The following is a 27,815-nucleotide window of genomic DNA, read 5'->3' as shown; positions in this document are numbered from 1 at the left end:
AGGGTAGATATTTAGGCCGAGCTCGGCGCCAAAGTGAATGGCGCCGAGCTCGGCGCCAAGATCTACGGCGCCGAGCTCGGCGCCAGAGTGGATGGCGCCGAGCCCCTTACAGGCCGTTTGCCCGTGGCCAGGACTTCGGCGCCAGTCACCGTGATGCCGAGCTCGGCGCCACTCACTCTAGCGCTGAGCTAAGGATCCATTTCTGAAATTCTTTCCGTCAGGAATCTATTTGAGAGAAACTTTTGGAAAAAGAACTAAATAGTAAAAAATTCGGACGCACTGCTCCGGAGTCGGACCGGAAGATTTCCACCTGCCGCCTTCCCCGCGCCCCCGCCCCCGCCCCCGCCCCGCCGGCGTGGAATCCACGCTAGCTGTTTCGTGTGTACCGAGCGTTGGGTGTAAGCTACCAGGGGCCATATAAAGCCGCGGCGCAACCAGGGGCCCACCCTTCATTGACACAGAATCGTATCGCCAGGCAGATCCCCTTCCCCTCGCCGAGAGAGAGGGAGAGGGAGAGAGAGAGAGAGGCAAGAGTCGCAGACAACCAGACCACACCGCGCCGCCGCCGGTGATCGAGTCGCGTCGGCACTACCTTCACGCTAGAAGACAATAAGCATCGGCAGCCATGTTCGGCTCCACCAACCGTAAGCGCTCACCCCCTAATCCCCTCCTATTGTCGTCGATTCCATCACATTGGATTCCATGACCTTGCTTTTAAATCCTCGATTCCGTTCTCGTATTTATGTATGTATGTATGTATTGCTACTGTTGCGCTTCCTTCCCGTTCGATTGATTATTCGATTTCATATATTTCGATGGATTGTCCATATGCCTCCGCACACTAGGGTTTCGTCAATCAAATAGGCTACTTGCAGTCTCAACTTCAAGGATCCATGGAACACCTAACCAAACTCTTTTATCTACTTGCAAATAAAGCAGAAGAATGCTTCGGTGCTCATCGTTTTCATTTATATTTGTGTAATATATGCTAGCTGGTACAATGCAATACCTGATTACGATTGTACAGTTCAAGTTTCCCTTGCTGCAAGCCCTTACATGTCTCCATAGAGAGTATACTTTTTTCTTTTTCTTTTTTGCAGTGTTGATTATCTTCTCACCTCTCGTGTATGCTATCTTCATTGCAGCATTCGGGCAGTCGTCCACCAGCCCATTTGGCCAGACCTCATTTGGAACTCCGCAGGGATTCGGCCAGTCTTCCACTGCTGCCAATAATCCCTTTGCCCCAAAACCGTTTGGCAGCCCGACCACAACTTTTGGGGCACACACTGGAAGCTCGCTCTTTGCAACTACATCTACTGGTGCCTTTGGCCAGCAGCAATCCACTCCCGCATTTGGCACAACATCCACTGGTGCCTTTGGCCAGCAGCAATCCACTCCCACATTTGGCACTCCATCCTCCTCTCCATTCGGGAGCTCTACGCCAGCCTTCGGTGCAACCCCCACTCCTGCCTTTGGTGCCACATCCTCTGGTATGTACTATGCATTATCTATTGCTTTCCTCTCTTGCTGGTTTGCCATGCTGATCATACTAGATTGTCAGACGAAGCCACTTTCTAGATTGTCTAATTAATGATGCCAGTTTTATGCGTAATTGTTCTTTTCAGTTTCACCCATATCTTACAAGTTTTATTTGTTTTTGCATTTTTCTGCATGCTACATTGTTCTAAAAATAGCTACTCATGTGAAATTATGCTAGTTTATTTGTCACTATGTTGGCCTAACAAGATCTTCTGTACTATATGTGATGTCACATGCTGTAGGATCTTTGTTTGGACAGAAGCCAAGTTTTGGGGGGTTTGGATCATCTCCTAGCCAGTCAAGTCCTTTTGGTAGCACGTTCCAGCAAACACAACCAACATTTGGCAGCAGCACTTTTGGTGCATCAACTACGCCGGCATTTGGTACCACGACTACGCCGGCATTTGGTACAACTACACCAGCCTTTGGCACCACAACTACACCGGCCTTCAGTGCCACGATTACCCCAGCATTTGGTTCAACATCAACATCTTTATTCGGTGCTTCTAGCACCCCAGCGTTTGGTTCTACAGCCTTTGGTACATCTGCTACTGGTTTTGGAACTTCAGGGACCACAACATTTGGTGTGAGTAGTACTACTCCAGGTTTTGGATCTTCAAGCACACCTTCATTTGGCACATCAGCTAGCGCCTTCAGTTTTGGCTCTTCACCATCTTTTGGACAAACAACACTTTCCTCTGGTAGCACTCCCTTTGGAGCAACTCCGTCACCTTTTGGTGCAGCAGCTCCTGCATTTGGTAGGTTTTCCCATTGGATATTCACATTATTTGAACTAGTTATGATGTAATGGTAACTGAATAACAGTCTGAGTACATATGATGTAGCAGTTGATATTTATTGATTCTTTTGCTCTTTCTTATTACTCCAGTAGACCTATTTTATTGCAAATCTTTCTTTTTTAACTGTTTTTACACTGTCCAGGTCATCTTATACTTGTTTCACCAATTGTTTGTTCCCGTTGAGTTTCAGGCTCACAGACAGCAGCACAAGCTTTTGGGCAACCACAATTTGCTAATCAAGCTGGAGGAACCAGAATAAAACCTTATGCTCAAACACCAGATGTTGACAGTGCTACTAGTGGTACTCAGCCTGCTGCAAAACTTGATTCCATATCAGCGATGCCTGAATACAAAGACAAGAGTCATGAAGAATTGAGGTGGGAAGACTATCAGCGTGGAGACAAAGGTGAGGAAAATTGTTTGTTTGGGGATCAATGATTTTGCTTGATTTGCAAACCCCCTCTAAACCATACTTTACTTCCGTGTATTCTTTTGCATGAGCTGGAGTGACTATTATGTACCCTGGCTTATGACACACCTTGAAATCTGAATAGAATTGACAAAGAAAACATGCTGCTATTCCCTTTATTACAACAACAACAACAACAACAACAACAACAACAAAGCCTTTAAGTCCCAAACAAGTTGGGGTAGGCTATTCCCTTTATTAATTGTTTATTATTTATTGCTGGATTTCTTTGGTCCATGCAAATTGTAATTTTTTCTTGTGAAACAAATGCAACACTCTTAATACTTGTACTTGCAGGTGGACCAAACCCTTCTGGAACTCCAGCAGCGGCACCTAGCTTTCCATCATCACAACAGAATGCTTTTGCTCCGACAAGCAATCCATTTAACCCGCCTGCCACAAACCCAAGCAATCCATTTAACCCGCCTGCCACAAACCCATTTTCAACAATCAATCCATATCCATTTGCTTCTAAGCCTGCTCCAACTATTTCTTCACCATTCACCTCATTTAGCAATGCATCAGTTGCAAGTTCGAGCCCATTCACATCATCCACTAGTACCACAATGTTTGGGCAAACAGGTGTTTCTACATTTCCAGCAAGTACTTCGCCATCAGTATTTGTAAATACAAATCCTGCTTCTGGTACATCATCGTTATTTGGCACATCAATGATGAATAATCCAAGTCCATTTGGCACCAGCTCATCGTTTGCTAACACTCAATCAGCCCCACTATTTTCCTCATCATTTGCTCAACCGATATCAAGTACACCAGCTTTCTCCTCTGGGAGCCTATTCGGTTCAACTAATCCTGGCAGTCTGTTTGGCAGCAGCGGGCCTTCACTTTTTTCAACAGTAAGTATCCTTTGTCATTTTGTCCTCATATTTTATTACTAGCATGGTTTTTAAGGCGTCGCCTAGGCATCCAGGCGCTAAAAATTCCTGGGCGTTCCACGACCAAAATCCAGCAAAACAAGAGAGGATGGGAGGGAGAAGAAAGAGGAAGAACTAGAGGAGGACCAGCATGATTCAGGGAAGGCCAAGCTCCTATCTTCGCCCCATCCCCATCGGCTCACGTGGCCATGTCTGCTTTCCTCACCGGCCAACTGCAGCATCAGGGATGTGAGAGGGGCAGCAGCAGGCCAGCAGCTCTCGATCTGCATAGAGTGGAGAGGGATCTGGAAGGGGGCGGCACCAGCATTGGAGAAAGGAAGGGGAAGAGGCGGGGAGGACTGGAGGAGAGGTGCCACGGAGGCAGCAACAGATGTGAATGGGAGGGTGTGGTAGGGAGAGATAGATTCGCCGCCTGATGGAAGGGGTCTCAGGAGGGGGAGTGGCAGCTCTAGGTCATGCTTAGGGAAGGTTGCATGGGCTGTTTGGTGGTCTCTTGGGCTGGACTTTCTTAGTTGTTCCCCTTCTTTTCTTTTTTAATTTCCTTTTCCTACCTTCTCCATACTACAGCTCTGAAGTTCTTCATATTCATATGGCGTCGCCTTGCCTCGCCTAGGTGTCACCTGGGCGACTCAAAAGGGTGGCTCGCCATGCCCTGCGTTACCACCTTAATAACCATGATTACTAGATTCTCGTTATCATTTCTTATTTATTAGTACTTAATTTATTTTGCTTCTAATGATTTAGCCAACATTTCAGCCATCTGCCGCTGCTCAAACTTCAAACATGTTCTCCATCCAACCTCCTCCAATTCAACCAGGTCAGTATTTTATATTTACACATTTCTCTTTTTTTAATAATTTATCTTCAAAGATTAATTTGGGGCTTAACTTATGTTCAAATGCCTGCCTGCATGGATACAACAGCTTCTACAGGTGGATTCCCTGGTTTTTCCAACACTACGAATCAGGCCTTGATTGGACAGCCGTATGATCTGCTATTTCTCAAATGTGCATGATTATTCTTTTCTATTTAGTAATTTCTTTTTAATGGATTAAAACACTGATTAGTTATAACAAGGTGAAGGAAAAACAATATTTTTTTTTCTGGAATACGCAGGAGAGCTGCGTATCATTGCATTAAGAAAGGGGATAAAAGGCTTATATAGCCATACAACAGCACACACACACCGTCTCTAGATTACATACGCGCCAGTTAAAACTGTAAAAAAGACGACCTCCCTCAACAGGCGCTGCTAAACCCCAGGTCAAGCAGCGACCAGTTCACTAATGCCTTTAGCGCCTGCCAACCTCCAGAGAGCGGCTTCTTCTTGTGCAAGGAGAAGCACCCGCTCAATCCTAGGCGAGGCACCATTGAACACAATATCATTTCTCTCCTTCCAAAGCATCCAGGCTCCTAGCATGACCAATGAATTGAATCCTCTCTTGGTTCTTTTGTCAAGAGTGCTACCGGCTTGTTGCCACCAGTCAAAGAACCCAGTGGCAGATGGCTGAGGTGCAATATCCGGGAGTGCAAAGGTGCGAAATAATTGAAACCAGAATTGCCGAGAGAAGACACAGTAACAGAGGAGGTGCTGAATGGTTTCATCCTCTTGGTCACAGAAGGGGCAATGCTCAGGATGAGGAAGACCTCTTCTAGCAAGTCTATCAGCTGTCCAACATCGATTATGTGCAACTAACCAAAGGAAGAATTTGCACTTCCTAGGACTCCAATTCTTCCAAATTAGAGTGCTCGGCTCAAACTAGACTGCTCCAAGGAACAAAGCCTCATATGCTGACTTAGTAGAGAATTGACCTGAAATGTCCAACTTCCACTTATGAACATCCTCAACCTCTGGCAGAAGTAATGTTTCCTGAACCAAGTCCCAAATGTCCAAGAATTCTGATAGGACCTCCACAGAATGAGGAAAAACAATATTACGATCAGTCTAATATGGAGTATGGTGTAGGCAAAGAAGGAAAAAAAACTTGATGGTTCATGGAGACTAGCTTATATTTGATGCCATGAGACTGCCAGATTGTTATTTTATATCTGTAGTCTAAGAGCATGGTTTTGGCAGAGATCATAATTATTCCACAATTCACAAATGAGTTTTGACGACATTTATGATTCGTTTTTTTCTTTTGACTAAAGTAATACATTATTCAGTTTAACATGGTGTATCCTGTTGCATTTTTCACAGAACTCCTAGCCAGTCCAGTATGGTCATGCAGCCTGCTCCTGTTTCAAATCCATTTGGGACGCTTCCAGCGATGCCTCAGATGTCTATTGGGAATGGTGGATCTTCACCATCAGTTCAATATGGGATATCAAGTTTGCCGGTTAGTTTTAGGCATTTTCAATTGTTTATGTAGAGTAGGTGGACGTAGAGATAGTAGCAAGATGGTGGTTGTTAATTAGGAAGGTGTGGTACTAAAGGTGCCATAAGCAGGTAGCCAGGTACCACATATGAAGAGGTGCTTGATTGCAACTTCTTACTGTTCTGCAGGTTGCTGAGAAGCCTCTTCAAAGTAGAGCATTGTGCATGGCGGTTCCTAGGCACTTGTCACAGAGAAGGATAAAACTGCTGCCGAGAAAATATAATCCAATATCTGATGTCAAGGTAATGAATGACTGGACCTATAAGAATAGAATAACTTCAAAGTTTCATTTTATGATTTGTTAATGGAGCTTTTGGAAGCCATTGAGAAACCATTGAACACATTGCTCAGGTTCCTTTTTTTTATTCCAATATAGGTTCCATTCTTTGCTGATGATGAAGAATCTCCAGCAACACCGAAGGCGGATGCTTTTTTCATCCCTAGAGAGAACCCAAGGAATCTGGTAATTCGTCCAATTGAGCAGTGGCCTTTGCAAAGAGAAACTGACCAGCAATTGACTTTGAAGAATGCTACTGATTTGAACAAATATGAAGGTAAATCTTTTCATTACAGTACTGGAATTTTCATATAAATATTTTCCCCAACAATGGCAAATGTCAGTTACTGATCTCATTAAGTTGTGCAGATGCTTCCACTGAAAGTGAGCGTGGTAAGTCTGCCATGTCACCAAGCAGCAGGCCTCCTGCAGTGGAAAATGACAATCAGCATGAGGCCAGGGCCATGGCTCAGCATGAGAATGGGAATGTTACTTCAGTCAAGAGGCTATTGCCTAAGCTTCCACGTGCAGATTACTTCACAGAGCCTAGTATAGAGGAGATTGCGGCCAAAGAACGTGCGCAGGCAGGCTACTGTGGTCAGGTCAGGGACTTTGTTGTGGGGCGACATGGCTACGGCAGCATCAAGTTTTTGGGGGAGACCGACGTGAGATGTCTAGATCTGGAGTCAATCGTGGAGTTCAACAACCGGGAGGTGATTGTGTACAAGGATGACAGCAAGAAGCCCCCAGTGGGTGAGGGGCTGAACAAAGCTGCAGAGGTGACTCTTCTGAACATCAAGTGCGTGAACAAGAAGACCGGGGAGCAGTACCGCGAGGGGGCAAGGGTGGAGAGGTACAGGGAGATGCTGGTGAAGAAGGCGGAGGAGCAGGGTGCAGAGTTTGTGTCCTTCGACGCTGCCAAGGGAGAGTGGAAGTTCAGGGTGAAGCACTTCAGTGCCTAGTAATCCTGATTCCTGAGTGAGGGATGGACGATGGAATGTCTTGTAGTTAAAGTGCTTTTTTTTGTTGGTTTGCTTTGATGTAGTGGTAGGTAAGTTGCACCTTTACGCTCTTGTCAAATGTCATGCAGGGGTTCTGTTGAGCTCCTTTTGTGCAAAAGATTTGAGTTGTTGCTGTAAAATGCTTGCAAATTGATCTATGTTGCTGAAAACTGCAGCAGCAGCAGAATCCGCCATAACAGTAAGGCGTGCTACCTATATCATTAATAAGGGAAGTGTACATGGAAAAAATTGAGACGCGAATCAAACTAAAAGGATATTATATTTTGGTTACGAAGCATATACTTTAGACAACTTTATCAAACAATTTTTAAATATAAGAATATCAAATATTTATCTAAATGATATATATTAGGTTAGTACATAAAAAGACATCTAAGTTAAAGCCCGCTGAAGTGGTGGTCCTCTCTATGCGTCGAGCGGGTGTTTAAACCCGCTGAAGTGGTGGTCTTGCGTCTAGCGGGTGTAGAAAGGCAAAGAAATTGCATACTAACCATGGAGCACTGTCCATAACAAGCCGGTGATTTGCATACTAACCAGGAGCACTGTCCACAACAAGCCGGTGATGGAGCACTGTCCACAACAAGCCGGTGATGGGCATGGTGGTGGGGATGCAATTTTTTGTTAGTTTTGTTTTTATGTGAAACCTGGGATATTTTGATGTTTTTTCTTAGTATTTTTTTGGTCAATGGGATACCAGCTTGCAATTGTCTTTTAGTAGTGTAGATGTATATTTTGTCTTTTTTAGTTTGGAGATTCCAATGAAATTGTTCTTTCTAATATTAGTGAGTCACTTTTACATGATTGTACGAGGTATTTTAAAGGATTATGATAATTAATAATGCTTTGATTTTGTATTTGTGCTGCAACTATTGGAATATATGAAATACAATTGGCTGTTTATTGACATATATCGAATGCAATATGCCCAAGACGGCGTAAATTTTCGCGGGCAACCACCTAGATGCCTAACAGGCTGGTGAAGACGTCAGATGCAGTTCAGGCCATTGTGTGCGGCCATAGGAGGGTGGGGCTGGAGCCGGGAGCAGAGGGATGGGTAGAAATAGGCCGTGTAGTAACCTTATTGTGTGAAAAATAGAAAATCACTACTGCGACTGGAATTTTCGTGGGGCGGGCGGCCTCCTAGATGGCTAACAGGCTGGTGAAGACATGTTTGGGCCTTTGTGTGCGGCCATAGGGGGGAGGGGCCGGAGACGGGAGCGGAAGGATAGGCAGAAACAGTGGCGAAGGCAGGAATAATTTTCAGGTGTGGCAAGGTTTACAAATATCAAACATGTATAGTGTAAAATGTTACATAAATATATATATCACAGACGGATCTGGGTTGCTTCGACAAAAATGCTCTTCAAATGTGTATAAAAGGGTCAGCAAAAGGCAAAGAATCAATTAATAATTGAACTATTGAAGTATTGATATTGATTATTGAACCTACACAAGTGCATGATGCGTATCAATATACAGCCCTAGGTAAATTAATTAATTTTGAAAAGTAAACTAGTTAGAATTCTAAATTAAAAAAAATACTTTTCATTACGTAATTAATCTTCTTCGATGCCTTTTTTTTAGCAATCTTCGATGCCATTGTTGCACATAGCGGCGGGAGTCGCAGGCACACCGCCACTGTCAGCCAGCCACCACGCCGTTTTTAGCTTTTTTGAGAGAGAGAGATTAGCTTCTTTTTGGGTTTTCCCATCACCATAAAGCCCACCAGCCCAGCCATAAGATACAACAGGTCAGCATGTATTGACGTATGTCATGCATGTATATTAATATATATACACTACATATATTTGGTGTTTTCTACATATTTTAGCTATGGCGGCCGCCAAAACTAGCCAGACAGCTGGCTCCGCCCATGGGCAGAAATAGGCCATGTAGTAACTTTATTGTGTGAAAAATTAAAAATCACTGCTGCGATTGGAATTTTCGTGGGGCGGGCGGCCTCCTAGATGGCTAACAGGCTGGTGAAGACGTCAGATGCGTTTCGGACCGTTGTCTGCGGCCATAGGAGGGAGGGGCCGGAGCCGGGAGCGGAACGATGAGCAAAAATAGGCCAGGCCGTGTAGTAACCTTATTGTGTAAAAAATAGAAAATCACTGTTGCGACCGAAATTTTTATGGGGCGGGCGGCCTCCTAGATGGCTAATAGGCCGGTGAAGACGCCAGATACGATTTGGACCATTATGTGCGGCCATAGGGGAGGGGCCGGAGCCAGGAGCGGAAGGATGGGCAGAAATAGGCTGTGTACTAACCTTATTGTGTGAAAAATAGAAAAACCACTGCTGCGACCGGAATTTCCGTGAGACGGGCAACCGTTTACAGGCTGATGAAGACGCCAGGTGACCCAAACACTGCGCTGACCACACCCCCCGCGAACGCAGCTTCAACCATACGAGATTTCGGCCTATGCTTGCACGCGCAGCCTACAGTCCACCCAGGTTTTGCGCCAGCGACGCATTCCGCGCGGGGTGGTTCACGTGGTTCCGTGGACGCATTTCTGTTACGTACATGTTTCTCTCTCTTTTTTGCTTTCATATTATTATTATGTTTCTTTTTTCTATGGGTTTTTATTCTTATTCTTATTTTTATTTCTTTATTTTTTAATCTTTATTTGTCTCTCTAAATTTTATTTATTTGTTTTATGCTTTTTGTCTTTCTTTTTCCTTTCGTTCATCTTTTTTCTTTTCTTTTTCTTTTTCTTTTTCCTTTTTTTCTTCTACGTGGTCTTTTATTCTTCTGTTTACACCAAAATTTGGAGAATAACGCGGAAACTCGTAGACTTTCAAGATTGTGCCAATTAAGGAATCGATTGCATGAGGATCGATATCAGCCAGTTCGGATGCGACACTGGAATCGACTCTATTTAAATGACGTCAGCAGATAACGATGGTGAGCTATGATTGGCGTCGGAAAGAATACATATCGGACTCTACAAAAGAGGAAATATTAGGGTCCAAGTTATCTTCAGATAGGAATGTTTTATTCATACCAAAGATTATACCGAGTCGTACTTTAGTAGAATTCGTGTTTAGGCTCTGGATATAAATATTGAACCCCGGCTATTTTAAAGGACACACAATTAATCAAATACAAGTTACTTTTTTTTTGCTCCAGCCACTCCTTAGGAGCAGGAGTAGAGTAGATCTCGGCGAGTTCTTCAGCGAGTAGGGCTGCATCGGTCCGGTCGACCTCCGGCTTGTCTGTAAGTATCGTCATGACTTATACTTCTGTTCATACGGCTGCATCGATCCGGTCGACCTCCACTACGACTCTGATATAAGCTAGTTATCGACTCTTGTTTTGTTCAAGTACGACTGCATCGATCCGATTGACCTCCACTGCTTGAACTAGATTAAGGTCAAGTTATCGGCTCTATCTAAGGGTGGCGTACTTCAGATAGATTCATTAAGTTATCGATATTGCTTATTGCTTTCACTATTTATTTAATTACAGTAATATCACTTCGTCCGATTGGGATTGATCTAGATCGGCCTTATATCATGTTTAACCGATCGTTTTTTAATCTAAACTGATCTAATCTGCATCTTTAAACGATGAGTTATGTTTTATCGGCTGTTTTATGTCAATCTTGATCGTGCATAGTATGCGGTTAAGGCATGTTTGGTCTTGAATAGATCTATTGGCTAATGAGAACCGTTCCATGGCCTGTTATCACAGCCTATGTGATTCTGCCTCATACCCCACTGTTAGCACCGTGGAGTGGGGATCGTTACTTGGTAGATCTGTTTCTGATAGGGCATGACCTTAACTGTGCGCTATGCCTGAATTGGCTGTTTTAGCTAATATCGAGTGTTTTCACATATGTAGTTCATGTAAAGATAGGTTGAAAGATGTGTTAGCCCCATGATCTTATTATTGTATTACGGCTTACATGATTCTGTCTTATGCCCCACTGATATTAGTAATAAGTTAGAGTTGTCGAATTTATCGCTGTTTCTATAGCCTGCATGATTCTGCCTTATGCCCCACTGATCATAATGATAGATGAGATCTAATATGTTTATTAGATTTATCTCTATTAAATGGTTAAATGATGATGAACTGCTTCTTTTATATAAAAAGATATTCGATTATTTACAGTCATTGGCTTATCATAAACAGATTATTATTGATATCCTATTGCCATTGATTAATATTTATCTAAATAACGAGATTCATCCTGAACGATAACCGATTTTCCTTCCATAACTTCACGAGCTTTAACTGATTTATTCTTATGAGTATGCTGGAATCGACTATTTAGTCAAATTTCTTCCACATTGGCTCTCAGAGCTATATATTCGGGACTGTCTGGCAACACCGGCATGTTCCGCCTTAAATTACTGATTAGCTTTCTCTCATTGTTAATTACAGGGTCAAATTGGCTGGCACGTCTCAGGAGGAGTCGCAGGATCGATAATCCCTACGTTGAAGCTAGGCGAATCTCTAGCTCCATCGAGTAGACCCTTCTGGCTTGCTCGTGTGCCCCAGCACGGGACAAAATTTCGTGCTGACACATGTTATGGCACGCCCGATGGGACCCCACAATTGTCATGACGGTTCACAACAACGTCGACATCCTTATGATACATTACGAAGACCAACCTGATGGAGATAGGGATGTCATCGACAAAGCTATAGAAGAATTTCAGAACAAGTGTTTGTTGTCCTACACCAAAATACGTGACAATACAATTGTTTAGAAATATCCACTACCCAGAGTTCTGTTGTATGGGCAGATAGATGCAGATGAGACTGAACACAGATGTTTCTTCACGGAAGCTATAAACAAGTCTGTTCATGATGCCATATTGAACCATAATGAAATTTTCTTAAATACATTCCACAACACCATGAAAGAGATGTTTCATGTGTTTTCAGTTGATCAAGTTGGACCGGCTTATTACAACATTCCACATCCATCGATTCAAGGGACTAATTAAACCGGTACCAGCCGTCAAGAAGCAGCACCAGCTGGTAATGATGATGTCCAGGTAGTTTAGAGTTCATTTGAACAAGCTCAAGAAGTTACTACAAATCAGATACAGTATAATCTTAAATCGTCAGTGCAGCATGTGCAACAGCCGACGGGACAAGGTCAGAACCAGGTGATTAATTTTAGCATATCAGGCTACATACCGTCGTTGGCTCAAAAAATAACACCATCAATTTAAAGAATCCGTAGAGATATAGATCCTAATGTCTATAACTAGAGACTTCAAGCAGCAAACCAGCGAAGGACCCAGCAGATAGAGATTCCACAGGGGTATCATTATGGCACAAATTATAACACTATTCATATGATTCTGAATCTAGGGTATCAAGACACACGAGATTTCAATCCATAGATGGGTCAGCAAGTGCAGAGAAATCTAAATTCACATGCTGATGAGTTGTTGCAAAAGATGACTGAGATGATAAAGAATAAGTTCGGTCTGAAGCCAAAAGGGTTGACCTTCTCGTATAAGCGCTCATATCTAGAATGTTATGATTTGGTCGCTCTTCCTATAAATTACAGGCTCCCGGAGTTTGCTAAGTTCACTGACCAAGACAGCACAAGCACAATAGAACATTTTAGTCGGTATCTTACACAGTTGGGCGAAGCATCTATTGAAGAGGCCCATCGAGTTCGTTTCTTCTCCTTGTCCCTATCAGGGCCAGCCTTCACTTGGTTTTCATCACTACAAGTCAACTCCATTGCCAACTAGGCTGACCTAGAAAAGAAATTTCATACATATTTTTATACTGGGACTGGAGAAAAGAAGATTACCGATTTGACAACTATAAGGCAGAAAACTAATGAATCAGGCACTGAGTTTCTTCGGAGGTTCCGAGAGACTAGGAATTTGTGCTTCTCATTAAATTTGGCTGATAATCAACTAGCCGCTTTGGCCATTCAAGGGATGCTGTCAACGTGGAAAGAAAAACAGCTAGGACAAGAATTTGACAACTTGGGTCAATTGGCTCAACGAGTGGCGGCGCTCAATAGCCAATTCTAGAGTATGCGCAGAGATGCCCGATTTTAAAAGAGTACCACAGTGGCCGAAGCTTATAATCCATATTCAGTCGATAACGGCTATGAAGATAAAGAAGAGGTTGTCGCGGCTGAATGAAATTGTGGCAAAAAAACAGTAATGGTACCAAATCCTTGGGGAAGAGGAGTCGAGGAGAGCTATGACTTTGATGTCACAAAATCAGATAAGCTCTTCGATTTCTTGCTTAAGAAGGGACAGATCAAGCTACCCGATAATCATGTTATGTTGTCCCCTGATCAGTTGAAGAATAAGAAGTTCTGCAAGTTCTATAATGCTATTTCTCATTCCACTAATAAATGCAGAATTTTCTGGCAACATATACAGAGGGCTATTCAGCAAGAAAGACTCAAATTTGATACGCCTCAGAAAATAAAAGTTGATGATGATCCTTTCCTAGAAGATCAAAACATGGTCGATGCTAGGCTGCTCAAAGGAAAAACTAAGGTCTTAACATCAACCAAATCAAGAGAAGCTAAAATAGTCGATTTCCAGAAGCAAATATCGGCTGACGAATACAAAGAAATTAGAAGACGTCGCGACAAGCAAAAGAGTCAATATGAGCAGGGAAAAACGTCAAAAGATGGGGCAACAAAGCCGCGGGTTACATCTCGAATTCTGTTGAATAAATGGTAGCGGTAGAAGGAAAAAGATTATCAACGTTAGTTAGAAGAACAAGAATACCAGCGTCAACAGGAAAAAGAGAGGTATGAAAGAAAGCAAGCTGAATCACATTGAAATTGTTCTTTTATTCAGACATTGCTGGAACGAAGGTTTGAAGTTGCCTACCAGGAATAACTATCCAGAGTGCAGCGATCAATATTGGGAGTTTAGGCAATCTCAAGCCAACCGCCAATGTATCCATGCTCAAGATGCATATCATCATAATAACATGGATCGGCGCTTAAAAAATGAAAGTGTTCATAATCGGCTTGGAAAAAGAGTTGTTGATCAAGACTGGGCTGATTATGAAGAAGATGACAACGATATAGAATATATTTGGCAGGAAGGCCAATGATGTCCAAGAGGTTTGACAAAAAGCCAGAAGAGAAGGGTGCAACGCTTAAGGAATAGAGAGTTGGAACAGACTCAGGCATCCGATAAACCTCAAGTATATGGCATGCTAAGCAAATAGCTGATAGAAGACAACCATCGGCTAATATTCAAATGACTTTTCTATTGTCATCAGAGTTCAGAGCTCCGGCAGATCAAGAAGTTTATTCGGATTTCGATGAATCGGAGTATGAAGAGATAGTTGCCAAGCTGACGGTTATACAGCAGGCTATATTTGATAAACCAATCAAGCATCAGTATTTAAAGGCTTTATATGTAAAATGTTTGGTTGATTGAAAGTCGATGAACAAGATGTTGGTAGACGGAGGAGCTTCTGTCAATCTCATGCCTTACACCATTTTTTGTAAACTTGGCAAAGGACCAGGAGATCTGATTGAGACTGACATGATGCTTAAGGACTTTGGGGTAATGCATCTAAGACCCGGAGGCAATGAACGTTGAACTAACAATCAGGAGTAAGACTCTGCTCACCATATTTTTCGTCATCGATAGAAAATGGTCGTACAGTTTGCTCCTTAGTCGTGATTGGATTCATGTGAACTGTTGTGTACCATCGACCATGCATCAGTGTTTGATTCAATGGCATGGAGATAATGTCGAGTTGGTTTGCGCTGACGAGTCTATGAGTATCGCAACAGCCCATCCAGTCGTTTGGGAGCTAGCAGACTTCGAATGCTTTTTCTGGCAAGTTATGGGAAGGAGGCTTCATTAAGATTAGTAATGAAGGCCAACAGCCGATCCCAGCAATCGGCTCTGAGAGTTTGTTTTAATAGTCATGGCTTCGCGTCGGCTGTTGGATTGAGAAAAAATAAGCATTGGTCCTAGAGGTAGACTTAGGCCGACATAAGTGAGCGCTAAGTCGAATCCTAAGTGCAAATAAGGATTGATAGATCTATTAAAGGAAGTTTTGTTTTACTTGATGAGATACTTGGCCTGGACTGATCGATTGTTTGTTTGAACCTTTGGTCTGAAAAGTTTTGATGCAACCTATCAATAGCGATCGATGAAAATATTTGAAGAGACACTATCCTGGCGTTTGATCAACACTTGATAGCCGATTTGTTTAGTCAATCGGCTCTAATAGCCGGTACCAGAGAGGTATCGCCTTTAGTTTAAAATAAACCCAAAGATGTAAAAGCCGATACCAGATGTATCGCCTATAGAGCAAAAGCAAAAACGAAGACAATCATAACATATACGAAGACGTTGCACTGAGACAATCATGGAAAAGCAAAAAAAATTCATTCATTAGTTCGCCCTAAATACAATCTAATCTAAGACCTTGTTCACCACATCCTGAGCGGATGTGATGTCCATAATGGCCTCCGCTGCAACGACGACTTCTTCAAGCTGGTCCTCATGTTCTTAGGGCCATCACCTATCGGGAAGCCAGTCTCCATGCCATGGAACTCGTACCCGGTCTGGACTTGCGCTGCGATCAGCGCCACTAATGTGCCATGACGGATGTCACGAAGAGCAGTCTCCTATACACGGGCCGGGATGTCGTGGAGGTGGGCATTGATAACGGAGCCTCGAGCATTGACGGCATCCACGGCCGCGTTCGCCGCTAGTTGAAGGGACTCCAATTGCACCGTCAGGGCTGAAGATCATAGAAACAGGAGAGTTGTCAACAGAAAGGACAATGGAAATTAGAATAAAGTGCTCCTAGAATTCATCTTACCCGTCACCATGGCATCAAACTCGGCCAGCCACACCCGAACGGCACTGGCCTCTTCTTCGACAGCATGAAGGGCCGCTTGGGAGACCTCGAGATGGATCTCAAGCTGGCCGTTTTCCCGAGTCGCCTCAGAATAGCGGTCCTGGGCCGCCCTCCACTCTCGGAAAAAGCACCGGGCATCATCACCGTTGTACTTGTCAGAGGAATCCGATGATGAGACCGGCGCAGAAGATGCAGCGTCAGAGGGTTCGCCAGCCCTGGGGAGAGGATGAAGACTGTCATTCACAACAAACCTATGGGCGAGTCAGAACAGTTCATCGTCATGAACAGAAGATGTCAATCTCACCTCATGCGTCGGAGGCACTGGTTCACCGGCACGTTCTCCTCTGAGATCTCCTCCGCCGCACGCTTGCCACAGTTATCCTCTCCAGCCATGAAATTGATTGGATCTACAAGAAGGAAGGCCGCTACGGAGTTTTGCAAAGGTGGAGAAGTGCAAGGAAACAAGAGCGCTTGCAAGTGTAGATGTGTTCGAGGCCGAAACCCTCGGCTGGTATTTGAAGCCATGGAGCAAAGAGGTGGACGCCTCGGGAAGTGCAAAGGGCAACCGCAATTAATGGAAGGCGAAGCGCCACCTCACTAATGACGAAGAGAATACGGTGTTGGGCGACTGAGGGTAGAAAATCGAAGGGTTCTCTTAATAAAGGCCGTGTTTTCAGACTCAATTGGATTAAGATTGGAAGTCTGGAATCGACTATTTTCAAAATCGGCTCTTTAGCTGAAGAAAGAAATACAACGAGATAGCGGAAAGTATGGTTATCATTAATTCTACACAAGATACATGTTCACATGCAGATTATAAGGCTAGAACATCCTAAATTGCTTTTAGTATTTGCAGACGGATAGCGTGAACTTCTATAATCTGTTGCTTGTCTCCTTCGGCTGATCTAGGAATATCCTCAAGGCTACTGCGGATGACCCTTCATTCTCTGACCTTGGCCAATAGTTCTTGTTTCTTCTGATTAATGGCATCGACATTTGAGCCAAGTTGGACTTGTGGTAATCAATGGTGGCTTTCACCTTCTCCAGTTCCTTCTCAAGTTCTACACGTCTGATTTCCAGTTGAGTCAGCCCTGGATCAATCCTCCTGGAGTTCTTTAAATCATCGATCAGTTGTGTCAGCTCTTTGGCCTCCTACATGTTGGAGTTCTTAGCCAATAAAGTTTCACGATCAGATAGATTCCTCTAAGCCTTTTCACCTTCAGGACCTGATCTTCAAAAATAGACAAAGAAGACAAGACTCTGGAGAGAGCTGAGGATGAATTACTCTTAATAGCCAAGAAGACTCTGCATTGAATTAGTATCTTGAACCAAATCGGCTATGTTCTTCTCAAACATTGGCAATATATCCCTTAACCGATTCTTGGTCTCTTCTAACAAAGCCTCCTTGGAGGAGATGGTTGACGAACTGATTTCATCTTTATCTAGATACTCCTCAAGCTTGAAAGAATAGCTTAGGACTGAAAGAATGAGTGCCTACACTTAGGAGAATCTTGATTAGAAGGAGTGGATCAGTTTATGACCAAATGGACGATGAAATAGATATAATACCTTTTCTGTGATAACCTCTACCTGGAGAGAAGGAACAGCTGATGATGCACCAGTAATGTCTAGTTGAATCAGCTCTAAACTCTCAAGATTGACATCTGCAAACCCCGGGGAGGATTTTTAGTTCATGTTTGTTGTAGAGAAATGAGCTAAGCATATGACTTTCTTACCATCAGTTGTGTGCTAAACCAAGGAATCGACAGTTTGGATATCAGCAACGGTAGGATTATTTTCAATAAAGAGACTGTCAGACTCCTGCTCTTGCATAGGTGTTCCTCGAGAAGTATCTGACATGGCAAGAAATCAGATGAAGAATAGAAATTGAATAAAATCAGGAACTTTTGAGAAAATACTCCAACAAGCATCAAGGATAAAATGAAAAAAACTCATATTTTCTGCCGTTGTGGGAGCATCGGTTATTTCCACTTAAATCGGCTCCTTTTGAGAATCAGCCGATGAAGGTTCAGTTGGCGCTGAATCAAACGCCTAGGACAGCAGTTCCGCACCCAGGGTGGATTGGGACGCAATGGTTGATAACTATGAAAAGGAAGATCAGAAGTTGAACATCAGTTTGAGAAGAATATGAATTGTCTACCTGAGCAGCTGATGGTCTCGTTCTACGAAGTTTTTTCCTAGTAACGACTTTCTGGGTTGTCCCTTGGACCGCCTTGCGCTTTGAAGATTGGTATGTCACGATCATGGGGCAGCATGAGTTTTCATCAATTTCTTCAGTGAAGGTGCGGCCGATCCTATTCTTGAGACTGGGCATGGTGGTTGATAATCGATAGGATGCCCTTTCCTATCCAAGCTTAGAGGATCAAATTTAATATCCTGAAAGGATCGATTAGAACAGATGGTAGGAGAATTCACCAAGTAATTTTTCTGAAAAGGGAATGAAAAGTTACCTCACTATCAGAAGCAAATTCCCTATCCAGAGCTACGCACAAAGGGTGAACCAACCCATAGAAGAGGTGGGAGTGCCATTCTTGCCACCAGGAATAAAAAAGACTGAAAGATAAGATAACCCTAATCCAGTCATGCAAGCAAAGGGAAGGAAGATCTGATCCTAATTGAAAGACTCTGAAGGCTTCCATTACCTCACTGATATCTTTTCATGGCTTCAGTATGTTTTTAAAGAATAGTTGAGGAGGCAATTGACCGAGGCCAAACTGACGAGCCATAAATGAAGGGTTGTAAAACTCATAAGTTGGAAGGTTGCCTGAGATAAAGAAACCTATAGCCATTTTACCACGGCCATGGTTCGGCTAGAAGAAAACATGGCTTAATGAAGGAATTGAAGATTGCAGCCGTTGTCTCATCCAAATAGCCTAATTCAAATCAAAATTTGAAAGGGAAGATTAGCTCATTGTTCTCATCCTCATCATAGGGTAACCAAGTCAGGACGTCTGCATCAAACCCTCTGTAAAATTCTTTGAAGAGATGGCCAACATCGACATTAATTACTATGGCCAATGCAGCCTCGCCGTAGCTTGTGCACTGACGAGTTATTCCTTCTTCACCCTTATATTCCTTATCAAAGTTGGAGGAAGGAAAGCTGAGGTTTCTGAGATCAGGCCTTACAATCTTGTGCATATACAGGTTCAACCATAGCTGTATCAACCACCAAGGGCCACTAATAGTATGCACTGGTTTGTTCTTTAGTAATTGGACAGCTACCTGATACATCATATGATAACCAGCCCCTAGCAGATACTTTTCAAGGGAAACGTCGTTACCTACTGCCAGATGCTCTGCCATAAGCTTATAGTTGTAAGTCGGACCACAAGACAACCCACAGAAGATGAATCTCTCCAACCACATATTCAAAAAAAGCCACATATTCCCTCTCATTGACAGTTGATTCGTCTCCAATATGGTTCATAATATAACTTGCCCATCCTGAGCAATCTGATATTTTGGCTAATCTTTTGGAACCAGTGCTCAAGTATTCATAAGGCTGCATTGATACAGTTATTTTAAGGCTGGTACACATGTAAACATCGGCCTAGGTAATGGTCATCGGCCCATGACAAAAAACAAAAGCGTTCAGAGCAATGAACCAGAAATAAGATGCGAGAATCAAGAGTGAATCATTTCTCTCCATCCCGGACAACGAGAGTGTCAAACATTGATTCAAATCATACACCTCTCAATCTCCGCTATTTTTCTCAGATACCCTACGGAACCAATCTCTCCACCCTCGAGCATTTTATGCCAGTTTCTGAAGGGGGTTTTAATAGTGCAGGAGGACAAATCTACCATAGATTATTTGAAAGAGATTTGGTTGGTCTCTTGACGGATAAAATTAGATGGGTCAGGGTCACCCATAGGCCCAAGAAAACAGACATTGGAAGCAACAACCGATGGAATCAAGACTTTGTTCCTCATTTCCTAGAAATCGGATGAAATAAATTTAAGAAGAAAGAAAATATAGGGTAGCAGCCGGTACTTGGGGAATAAAAGCTTGAAGACATACCTCAGGGACGTGGTCGTTGGTCGCCATTGCAACCGAAATAGATTTGAATCCGACGAAGATCGCTTGAATAACGACTTGATAGAATAGAGGATTTGCTAGGGTGAGGCTTTGACGATGACGGCGTCGGCTGTTAAAGTTGGCTCGAGAAAGATGGAGAAAGCAAACAAACCAATTGAATTGGAAGAGATACTATTGGGATGTTATATAAGACTTGGGCCGAGAAGTCAGGAGTCATGCATATATCTCGGGATAGAGCAGTTGCGGCGTGGCAAACCAATAAACTAAAATTTTGGAATAAAATCATTTTATCCCAAAATTGAGGGGCATGTGTTTACACCAAAATTTGGAGAAGAACGTGAGAACTCGCAGACTTCCAAGATTATGCCAATTAAGGAATCGATTGCATGAGGATCGATATTAGCCGGTTCGGATACGACACTATAATCGACTCTCTTTGAATGACGTCAGTAGATAACAATGGTGAGCTATGATTGGCGTCGGGAAGAATACATATCGAACTCTACAAAAAAGAAAAAATTAGAGTCCAAGTTATCTTCAGATAGAAATGTTTTCTTCATATCAAAGATTGTACCGAGTCGTACTTGAATAGGATTCGCGTTTAGGCTCCGAGTATAAATATTGAACCCCGATTATTGTAAAGAACACACAGTCAATCAAATACAAGTTACTTACATTTTTTTGGCTCCGGCCACCCCTTAGGAGCAGGAGTAGAGTAGATCTCGATAAGTTCTTCAGCGAGCAGGGCTGCATTAGTCCGGCCAACCTTCGGCTTGTCTGTAAGTACCGTCATGGCTTATACTTCTGTTCGTACTGTTGCATCGATTCGGTCGACCTCCACTGCGACTCTGGTATAAGCTAGATATCGACTCTTGTTTTGTTCAAGTATGGCTGCATCGATCCAGTCGACCTCCACTGCTCGAACTAGATTAAGGTCAAGTTATCGGCTCTATCTAAAGGTGGCGTCCTTCGGATAGATTCATTAAGTTACCGATATTGCTTATTGCTTTCACTATTTATTTAATTACAACAATATCACTTCGCTCGATTGGGATTGATCTAGATCGGCCTTATATCCTGTTTACCCATCGTTTATTAATCTAAACTGATCTAATCTGCATCTTTAAACGCCGAGTTATGTTTTATCGGTTGTTTTATGTCAATCTTGATCGTGCATAGTGTGCGTTTAAGGTATGTTTGGTCTTGAATAGATCTATTGGCTAATGAGAATCGTTCCATGGCCCGTTATCACGGCATATGTGATTCTGCCTCACACCCCACTGTTAGCACCGTAGAGTGGAGATTGTTACTTGGTAGATCTATTTTTAATAGGGCATAACCTTAACTGTGTGCTATGCCTGAATCGATTGTTTTAGCCGATATCGAGTGTTTTCACATATGCAGTTCATGTCACGAGATCGTTGAAGTAAATATAGATTGAAAGATGTGTTAGCCCCATGATCTTATTATTGTATTACGACCTACATGATTCTGCCTCATACCCAACTGATATTAGTAATAAGTTAGGGTCATTGAATTTATCGCTGTTTCTACGGTCTGCATGATTCTGCTTCATGCCCCACTGGTCATAACGATAAATGAGATATAATATGTTCATTAGATTTATCTCTATTAAATGATTAAATAATAATGAGCTGTTTCTTTTATATAAAAAGAGATTCGATTACTTGCAGTCATTGGCTTAGCATAAACTGATTATTGATGACATCCTATTGCCATTGATTAATATTTGTCTAAATAACGAGATTCATCCTGAACGATAACCGATTTTCCTTTCGTAACTTCACGAGGTTTAACTGATTTATTCTTATGAGCATTCTGGAATCGACTATTTAGTCGATTTCCTTCCACATCGGCTCTCAAAGCCACACATTCGGGACTGTCTGACAACACCGATATGTTCCGCCTTAAATTACTGATTAGCTTTCTCTCCTTATCAATTGCAAGGTCAAATTGACTAGCACATCCCAAGAGGAGTGTGCAGGATCGATAATCCCTACGTTCAAGCTAGGCGGATCTCCAGCTCCATCGAGCAGACCCTTCCGGCTTGCTCGTGTGCCCCGGTACGGGATGAAATTTCATGCCGACATCTTCTTATCATTTTCTTTATATTTTATCATTTAGTTTTATTCATTTTTTACTCTAATTATTTTTATTTCATTTTTTATTTGCAAGTTTTAAATTTTGTTTTATGTAGATTTTTTCATTTTCTATTTGCATTTTACTATAGTTTCTTATTTTAATCATTCTCATATATTACTTTTTTTATTATCAAGTTCTTTATTTCATATGTTAGATGGGATACCTATCATGCTTGCATAGTATATATGTGATTTCATCAATTTTCCTTTTCCTTTTCTTATTAAAGGTATTCATTTATTTTTTTCTATATATTTAGCATTTGTTATTCATGTTTTTATTTGCATTTTTGTTATTTGTTATTTGACTCTAATTAATTACTTTACTAATTTTATTTTTTTACTTTTAATTTTTATATTTAACGATATATGTGATGTTCAATGAGTATACATATGATATTCTATGCTATATTTTGTAATGTCCGAGTATAAATGTGATGTTATATGATGTATTTGTGTTTTTCAGTAGTATACATGTGATGTTCTATACTATATTTATTTTTATTTTAAAATTTTCTCTGTTTTATGAGATATATGTGGTGTTCGCATAGTATATATGTGATGTTCACATTGTATACATATGATGTTCTATGATGTATTTTATAATATTCACGTAATACACATGTGATGTTTACAATATATTCATTCTAGCATGTTTAGGTAATACAAATGGGATGTTCTAAATACATATTAGTTTATTCAAACAGTATCATGTGATGTTCTTTTTAATTTTTTCTTTATGTTTTTATTCTTCATTATTTTACTTTAATTAATTAGTTTTTTTATTTTACTTGTATATCACTCTTTCTTGTATTCATAATTATACTTTATTTATTTTTTATTTCTATGCATAGTGCGTTTGTGAGATGTTCCATGGTGTAATATATGTAGTTGAAGTAGTATCTATAGTATGTTCCATGATTTATTTTCAATTGTTCCAATAATACACATAAAATGTTCTGTGATTTATTTTCGCTTGTTCACGTAGTATCTATGGAATGTTCCACGATGTTTTTGCATTGTTCATATAGTACATGAAACCTAATTATTAAAGTTTAGTTTTCTTCTTTCTTCATTTATTTTGTTCTATTTAAGTATTCTTTATTTTTTTCATAACAGTGTATTTTACAATTATTATTATTACTAGCCAGAACCCCCGCGCTTCACGCGGGTAGATACTATGCAAATATGTGTAACAAAGATGGAGACATGGAAATCAAAGCTTTCAGGATAGGAAACAATGAAAAGGAAATGACGAAACACACTCAGAACGATGAAGACGGCTTGCATAGCTATATTTTCGAGTTTGTTTGTAACAACAAAATTATAGGGCATCTGAAAATGAAGGATGCACAAATATGACAGCAAAAGTAACACTTCCCTGTGCTGAAGATGGGTGAACTGCTTTCCTGTTACAGGTGGGAGTTTATCAATAAGAGTAGTGTAGGATTTACAGTTGTAAAGTGTGGTACACATCTGTGGCATGTATGGAAAATTTATTGACCATGAATCAGACAACTGATGGATGATTATAGTGCTATGTGTACATAGGATTTTGGATCTAGGGATGCTGCCAAAAAGTATAAGAATGCATCAGTGTAATCGGAGATCCGTAGAAGGCAGTGGACGTAGGCATGTTTCGCAGGGAAAAATGTGACAGTTGTTGGATAGAGATCTGGAAGTCAGGAATGTAAGCAAGCAGTTCGATGTAGGTAAATATGCTTGCACTAACCATCATCGTGGAGGATGACATCTGCCCTGCGTCTGCGAATCGTTGTAGAAGTAACATATGCCTCAGGTGGTGTGGACGCTGCCAAAAAGTATAAGAATGCATTAGTGTAATCGGACAGCTGTATAAGGCAGTGGACGACATCTTTCGCAGGGAAAAATTGCATGTTTGGCAAAAGGAATGTGAATACCTTGAGGAGAGGTTGCATTGACGAAAGCTGGAGCATCGTGGCGAAGCAGCATAGACCGACATCTCAGTGCTTCACGATGCGGTATTTCTGATTGTGATATTCTTTGTCCATGGGCGGAGAAATGGTCCGTTGCCCGCGTCCTCATCGTTGGCTACCAAAGCTGCGCCGGGTATGTTGAAGTAGTAAGGCAAAAGTACCGAACTAAGATACAGTACAGATGGCATACACGACAACAGACCTGGTGTAAATAAGATTAAAAGCAGTACCATAACACAATAGGACACAGGCAGACAAATGCAACTTGCAGCTGACAGGAGACAATTGGTATGCACATCTGAATACATATGTACTGAATCGTCATATGCATATCATTTGGAGAAGCTGAGGAAATAAAAAGAAGGAAAAAGAAGGTCGCACCTGTACAAAAACATAGACCTAAACCTAAACCTAGACCTAAACCTAAGCAGATTTGGAGAAGCTGAGGAAATAAAAAGAGGAAAAAAGAAGGTCGCACCTGTACAAAAACGTAGACCTAAACCTAAGCAGATTTGATCCCTGAAAACTTTGATTAAGCAACAATAATGTTTTTAGCACTGTCAAGGACCAGTGGTAAGGGCAAGGAAATATTAGTACTGCATATGTATTTACCGAAAGGTTTAGGAGCTGGTTCTATGTTCTTGAAAAAGTTAAAAGGAGCTAACAAACAGAGTCTTGTATTGTTAAATGGTGCGGAAGATACTACGAAGCAATCCTAGTTGGAAAAATTATTACCTGCTAGTTGCAGGCTTGGATTATGCAGCAGAAACAGTTATCTAAAAAGAGCAAGCAATGTGCAATGTGCAATGTGCAATGAGCATCCTAACCATGTCCTATTTTGTAGAATGGGAATGGTATAAGCGATCCTTTTGTAAAAATAAATCAAAAGATTGTATATGATGGCAATGAAAATGTGTAATGATGTTTACACTTTCTTTCAACTCAAAGTGATGTGTGTTTTTTTACACATGTTCGCTAATTTTTAAGACAACGAAGTGAAAGCACGAAAAGAGTATAGGAATGGCCAATAAACAAATATATGTGCACGAAAATGTGGACCTCAGTGAAAATAGATATTAACGAATTTATTGTTTCTTTAATCTTGCCTTTGTGGCAGCCTTTTTAATTTTTGTTGCCACCGAAAGTCATTCATTCAGGTCTAGGTGGCGTAATAATTCTGTAAAGCATAAAAAAATCTTTCATGTTGCAGAGTTTAATAAACATTTGTTCATTGTAATTAATCTTAGACCATGTATCAAACATTTGCCATTGAATTAATCTAAGTTTAACTAAATAGCAGAGGAGGACAGGGCAGTTATTCAGTTACTTTGGATCTGCATGGAGTTCATGACATTTTGCTGAAATCAATACAAAATTACAGATGATTACTTATGGCATTATATACCTTCGAGAAAATGAGAGGAAGGCAAGAAAGTGTTGCAGTATATATCGTACCTCACAGTAGTCCATCTCTGTAAACTGTTGATCTTGTCGGTGACAAATGAAGATGTGATTAACCAAAAAAATTAGCTATAACCAAATGAGCTGCTGAACCTGGCACCCAAAGAGGTAGATTTCTGAATTATTTATGCGAAGCAACTATTTTGTTTAAAGGAATCAAGGGATAATAATAAACATTTGATCATTGTAACTAATCTTAGACCATGCGTCAAGCATTTGCCATTGAATTAATCTAAGTTTAACTAAATAGCAGAGGAGGAAGGACAAACTAATTTGCAGACGAGGAAGGACAGATCAGGGCAGTTATGCAGTCACCCTAGATCTGCATGGAGTACTTCACGACATTTTACTGAAGTCAATATAGGGCGGATCCAACGGTGGGGTGGGGGGCTCAAGCCCCCTCTACCCATACCAAAACAGCCTGTGGAGCTCCCATGAAATTTTAGGAAAAGTTCTAAAGTGTAGGGGGTTGAGACTTAGGATCGAACAGCAGTGTTGTTCGGCCCCTGAAATATTTCCTGGATCCGCCGCTGATTACAGATAATACCTATGGCATCATATACCTTCATGAAAATGAGAGGAAGGCAAGAAAGTGTTGTGTATATATCCTACCTCACAGTAGTCCATCGTTGCAAACTGTTGATCTTGGCAGTGACAAATGAAGATGTGATTAGCCAAAAATATTAGCTACAACCAAATGAGCTGCTGGACCTGGGAGAGCTGCTTCGCGACGGGAGCTCCTGTAGAGGCTGAACGGGGACGCCGTTGGCCGAGCTCGCGTGGAAGGGAGAGGGCCGGAGCTGCGGAGCAGCGGGCTTTAGCTGGGCGCGTGATGGCAAAGCGGCGCGAGCGGGACGGGTGGAGATTGACCGGCGCTGCTCCAGGGCAATGTGGCGACGGCCTGAGGCGGGTGAGGCCGGCGCATCCGCGGGGCGGCGTGGCGGCGGCGCTGGTCCAGGGCCGCGAGGCGGCGCGAGAGGCGGTAGCGTCGCCGCGGTGGTGCTGGTCGGAGGGCGCGAGGCGGCGCGAGGCGCGGTGGCCGGAGGAGCAGGCGTCGGGCGGCCGAAGCAATGGTGGAGGCCACGGTGGCGTCGCCGTTGTGTTTTTTGTTTGGGAGAATTTGTTATGTAGCATCAAAAGATCGTGAGAATCGAAAAATACCACTGGAAAAACTCGGTCACGTGAAATACTATAGAAAGATGTAAGCGTTAACCGAAATTAACATTCCGTCACGTTCAGTCAATTTTAGGGTAACGGCCATCATCTCCACCCGCACAAGCATGCGCTGTGATGCACCCTTCTTCCTCCTCCGTCCATGCGGCACAGGCTAGGCAACCCGAGGCACTTCTCCCGCAACCGCCCCGTCCTCCAGCCGGTGGAGGCTGGTCAGCACCCGCCACGCCGCTGGTTCCACGTCGTGCTCATGACCCAGGCCGGCGCGCTCACGCTGGCCACGCGCGCCGACAACCTCTACCTGGAGGGCTTTCGGAGCCGTGACGGCACGTGGTGGGAGCTCACCCGTGGCCTCATCCCGGGCGCCACCTACCTGGGCTTCGGCGGCTCCTAACGCGACCTGCTCAGCGACTCGGACCGCCTCGCCAGCGTCGCCCTCGGCCCGCAGCAGATGACGGAGGCCGTCAACACGCTCGCCGCGTGCGTCCCGGCTGACCTCGCATCCGGCGCGGCGCAGCAGCGGGCGAGGGACGCGCTGCCGGTGCTGCTGCTCATGGTGCACGAGGCCACGCGGTTCGCGACCATGTCGGGGCTCGTGGCCGGCCTGATGCACCCCAGGGCGGCGATGAAGAACGGCTGTGGTTGAGGAACTCGTCCTCAAGGAACCTCCAGGCGCCACGAGCGTTGAACTGATGCAGCATCAAGGATTAGAGCAGATCGTTGGAGACGGTGTCGTAGATCCACCACGTCAACACCGTGCAGTCCATATGGACCTAAACATGG

General features: G+C 42.7%; 1 protein-coding gene, 1 long non-coding RNA gene and 1 pseudogene across 7 annotated transcripts; 2 read left to right on the top strand and 1 right to left on the bottom strand.

The window, feature by feature from the left end:
- The first annotated feature begins 440 nt into the window (after window positions 1-440).
- On the top strand, window positions 441-7,662 carry LOC136542081 (nuclear pore complex protein NUP98A-like). The gene is made up of 11 exons (XM_066534365.1): window positions 441-644; window positions 1,146-1,490; window positions 1,782-2,297; window positions 2,530-2,745; window positions 3,106-3,665; window positions 4,461-4,521; window positions 4,628-4,688; window positions 5,905-6,043; window positions 6,211-6,324; window positions 6,459-6,636; window positions 6,729-7,662. Exons 1-11 carry the CDS (start codon window positions 626-628, stop codon window positions 7,319-7,321), a joined length of 2,802 nt encoding a protein of 933 aa, XP_066390462.1. The 5' UTR covers window positions 441-625; the 3' UTR covers window positions 7,322-7,662.
- Window positions 7,663-23,814: 16,152 nt separating this feature from the next.
- On the bottom strand, window positions 23,815-26,965 carry LOC136546483 (uncharacterized). Of its 6 annotated transcripts, none has more exons than XR_010781365.1 (5): window positions 26,472-26,965; window positions 25,854-25,952; window positions 25,134-25,756; window positions 24,363-24,522; window positions 23,815-24,253 (listed from the first exon to the last, which is right to left on the bottom strand). It is a non-coding gene; the product is annotated as an uncharacterized lncRNA (long non-coding RNA). The 6 variants fall into 6 exon arrangements; XR_010781366.1 differs by having other exon boundaries at window positions 25,726-25,756; XR_010781370.1 differs by having other exon boundaries at window positions 24,363-25,756; window positions 25,854-26,208.
- Window positions 26,966-27,174: 209 nt separating this feature from the next.
- LOC136544218 (protein synthesis inhibitor I-like) lies at window positions 27,175-27,736 on the top strand (annotated as a pseudogene).
- Window positions 27,737-27,815: the final 79 nt, after the last annotated feature.

Source organism: Miscanthus floridulus, chromosome 3, assembly GCF_019320115.1.
Source record: "Miscanthus floridulus cultivar M001 chromosome 3, ASM1932011v1, whole genome shotgun sequence".
Lineage (NCBI taxonomy): Eukaryota > Viridiplantae > Streptophyta > Magnoliopsida > Poales > Poaceae > Miscanthus > Miscanthus floridulus.
This window is presented reverse-complemented; position numbering and strand designations above follow the sequence as displayed.

Coding starts and splice junctions, on each gene's coding strand:
- LOC136542081 (XM_066534365.1), top strand. Junction 2,298..2,529: donor TGCAGCAGCTCCTGCATTTG/GTAGGTTTTCCC, acceptor GTTGAGTTTCAG/GCTCACAGACAGCAGCACAA. Junction 4,522..4,627: donor ACCTCCTCCAATTCAACCAG/GTCAGTATTTTA, acceptor TGGATACAACAG/CTTCTACAGGTGGATTCCCT.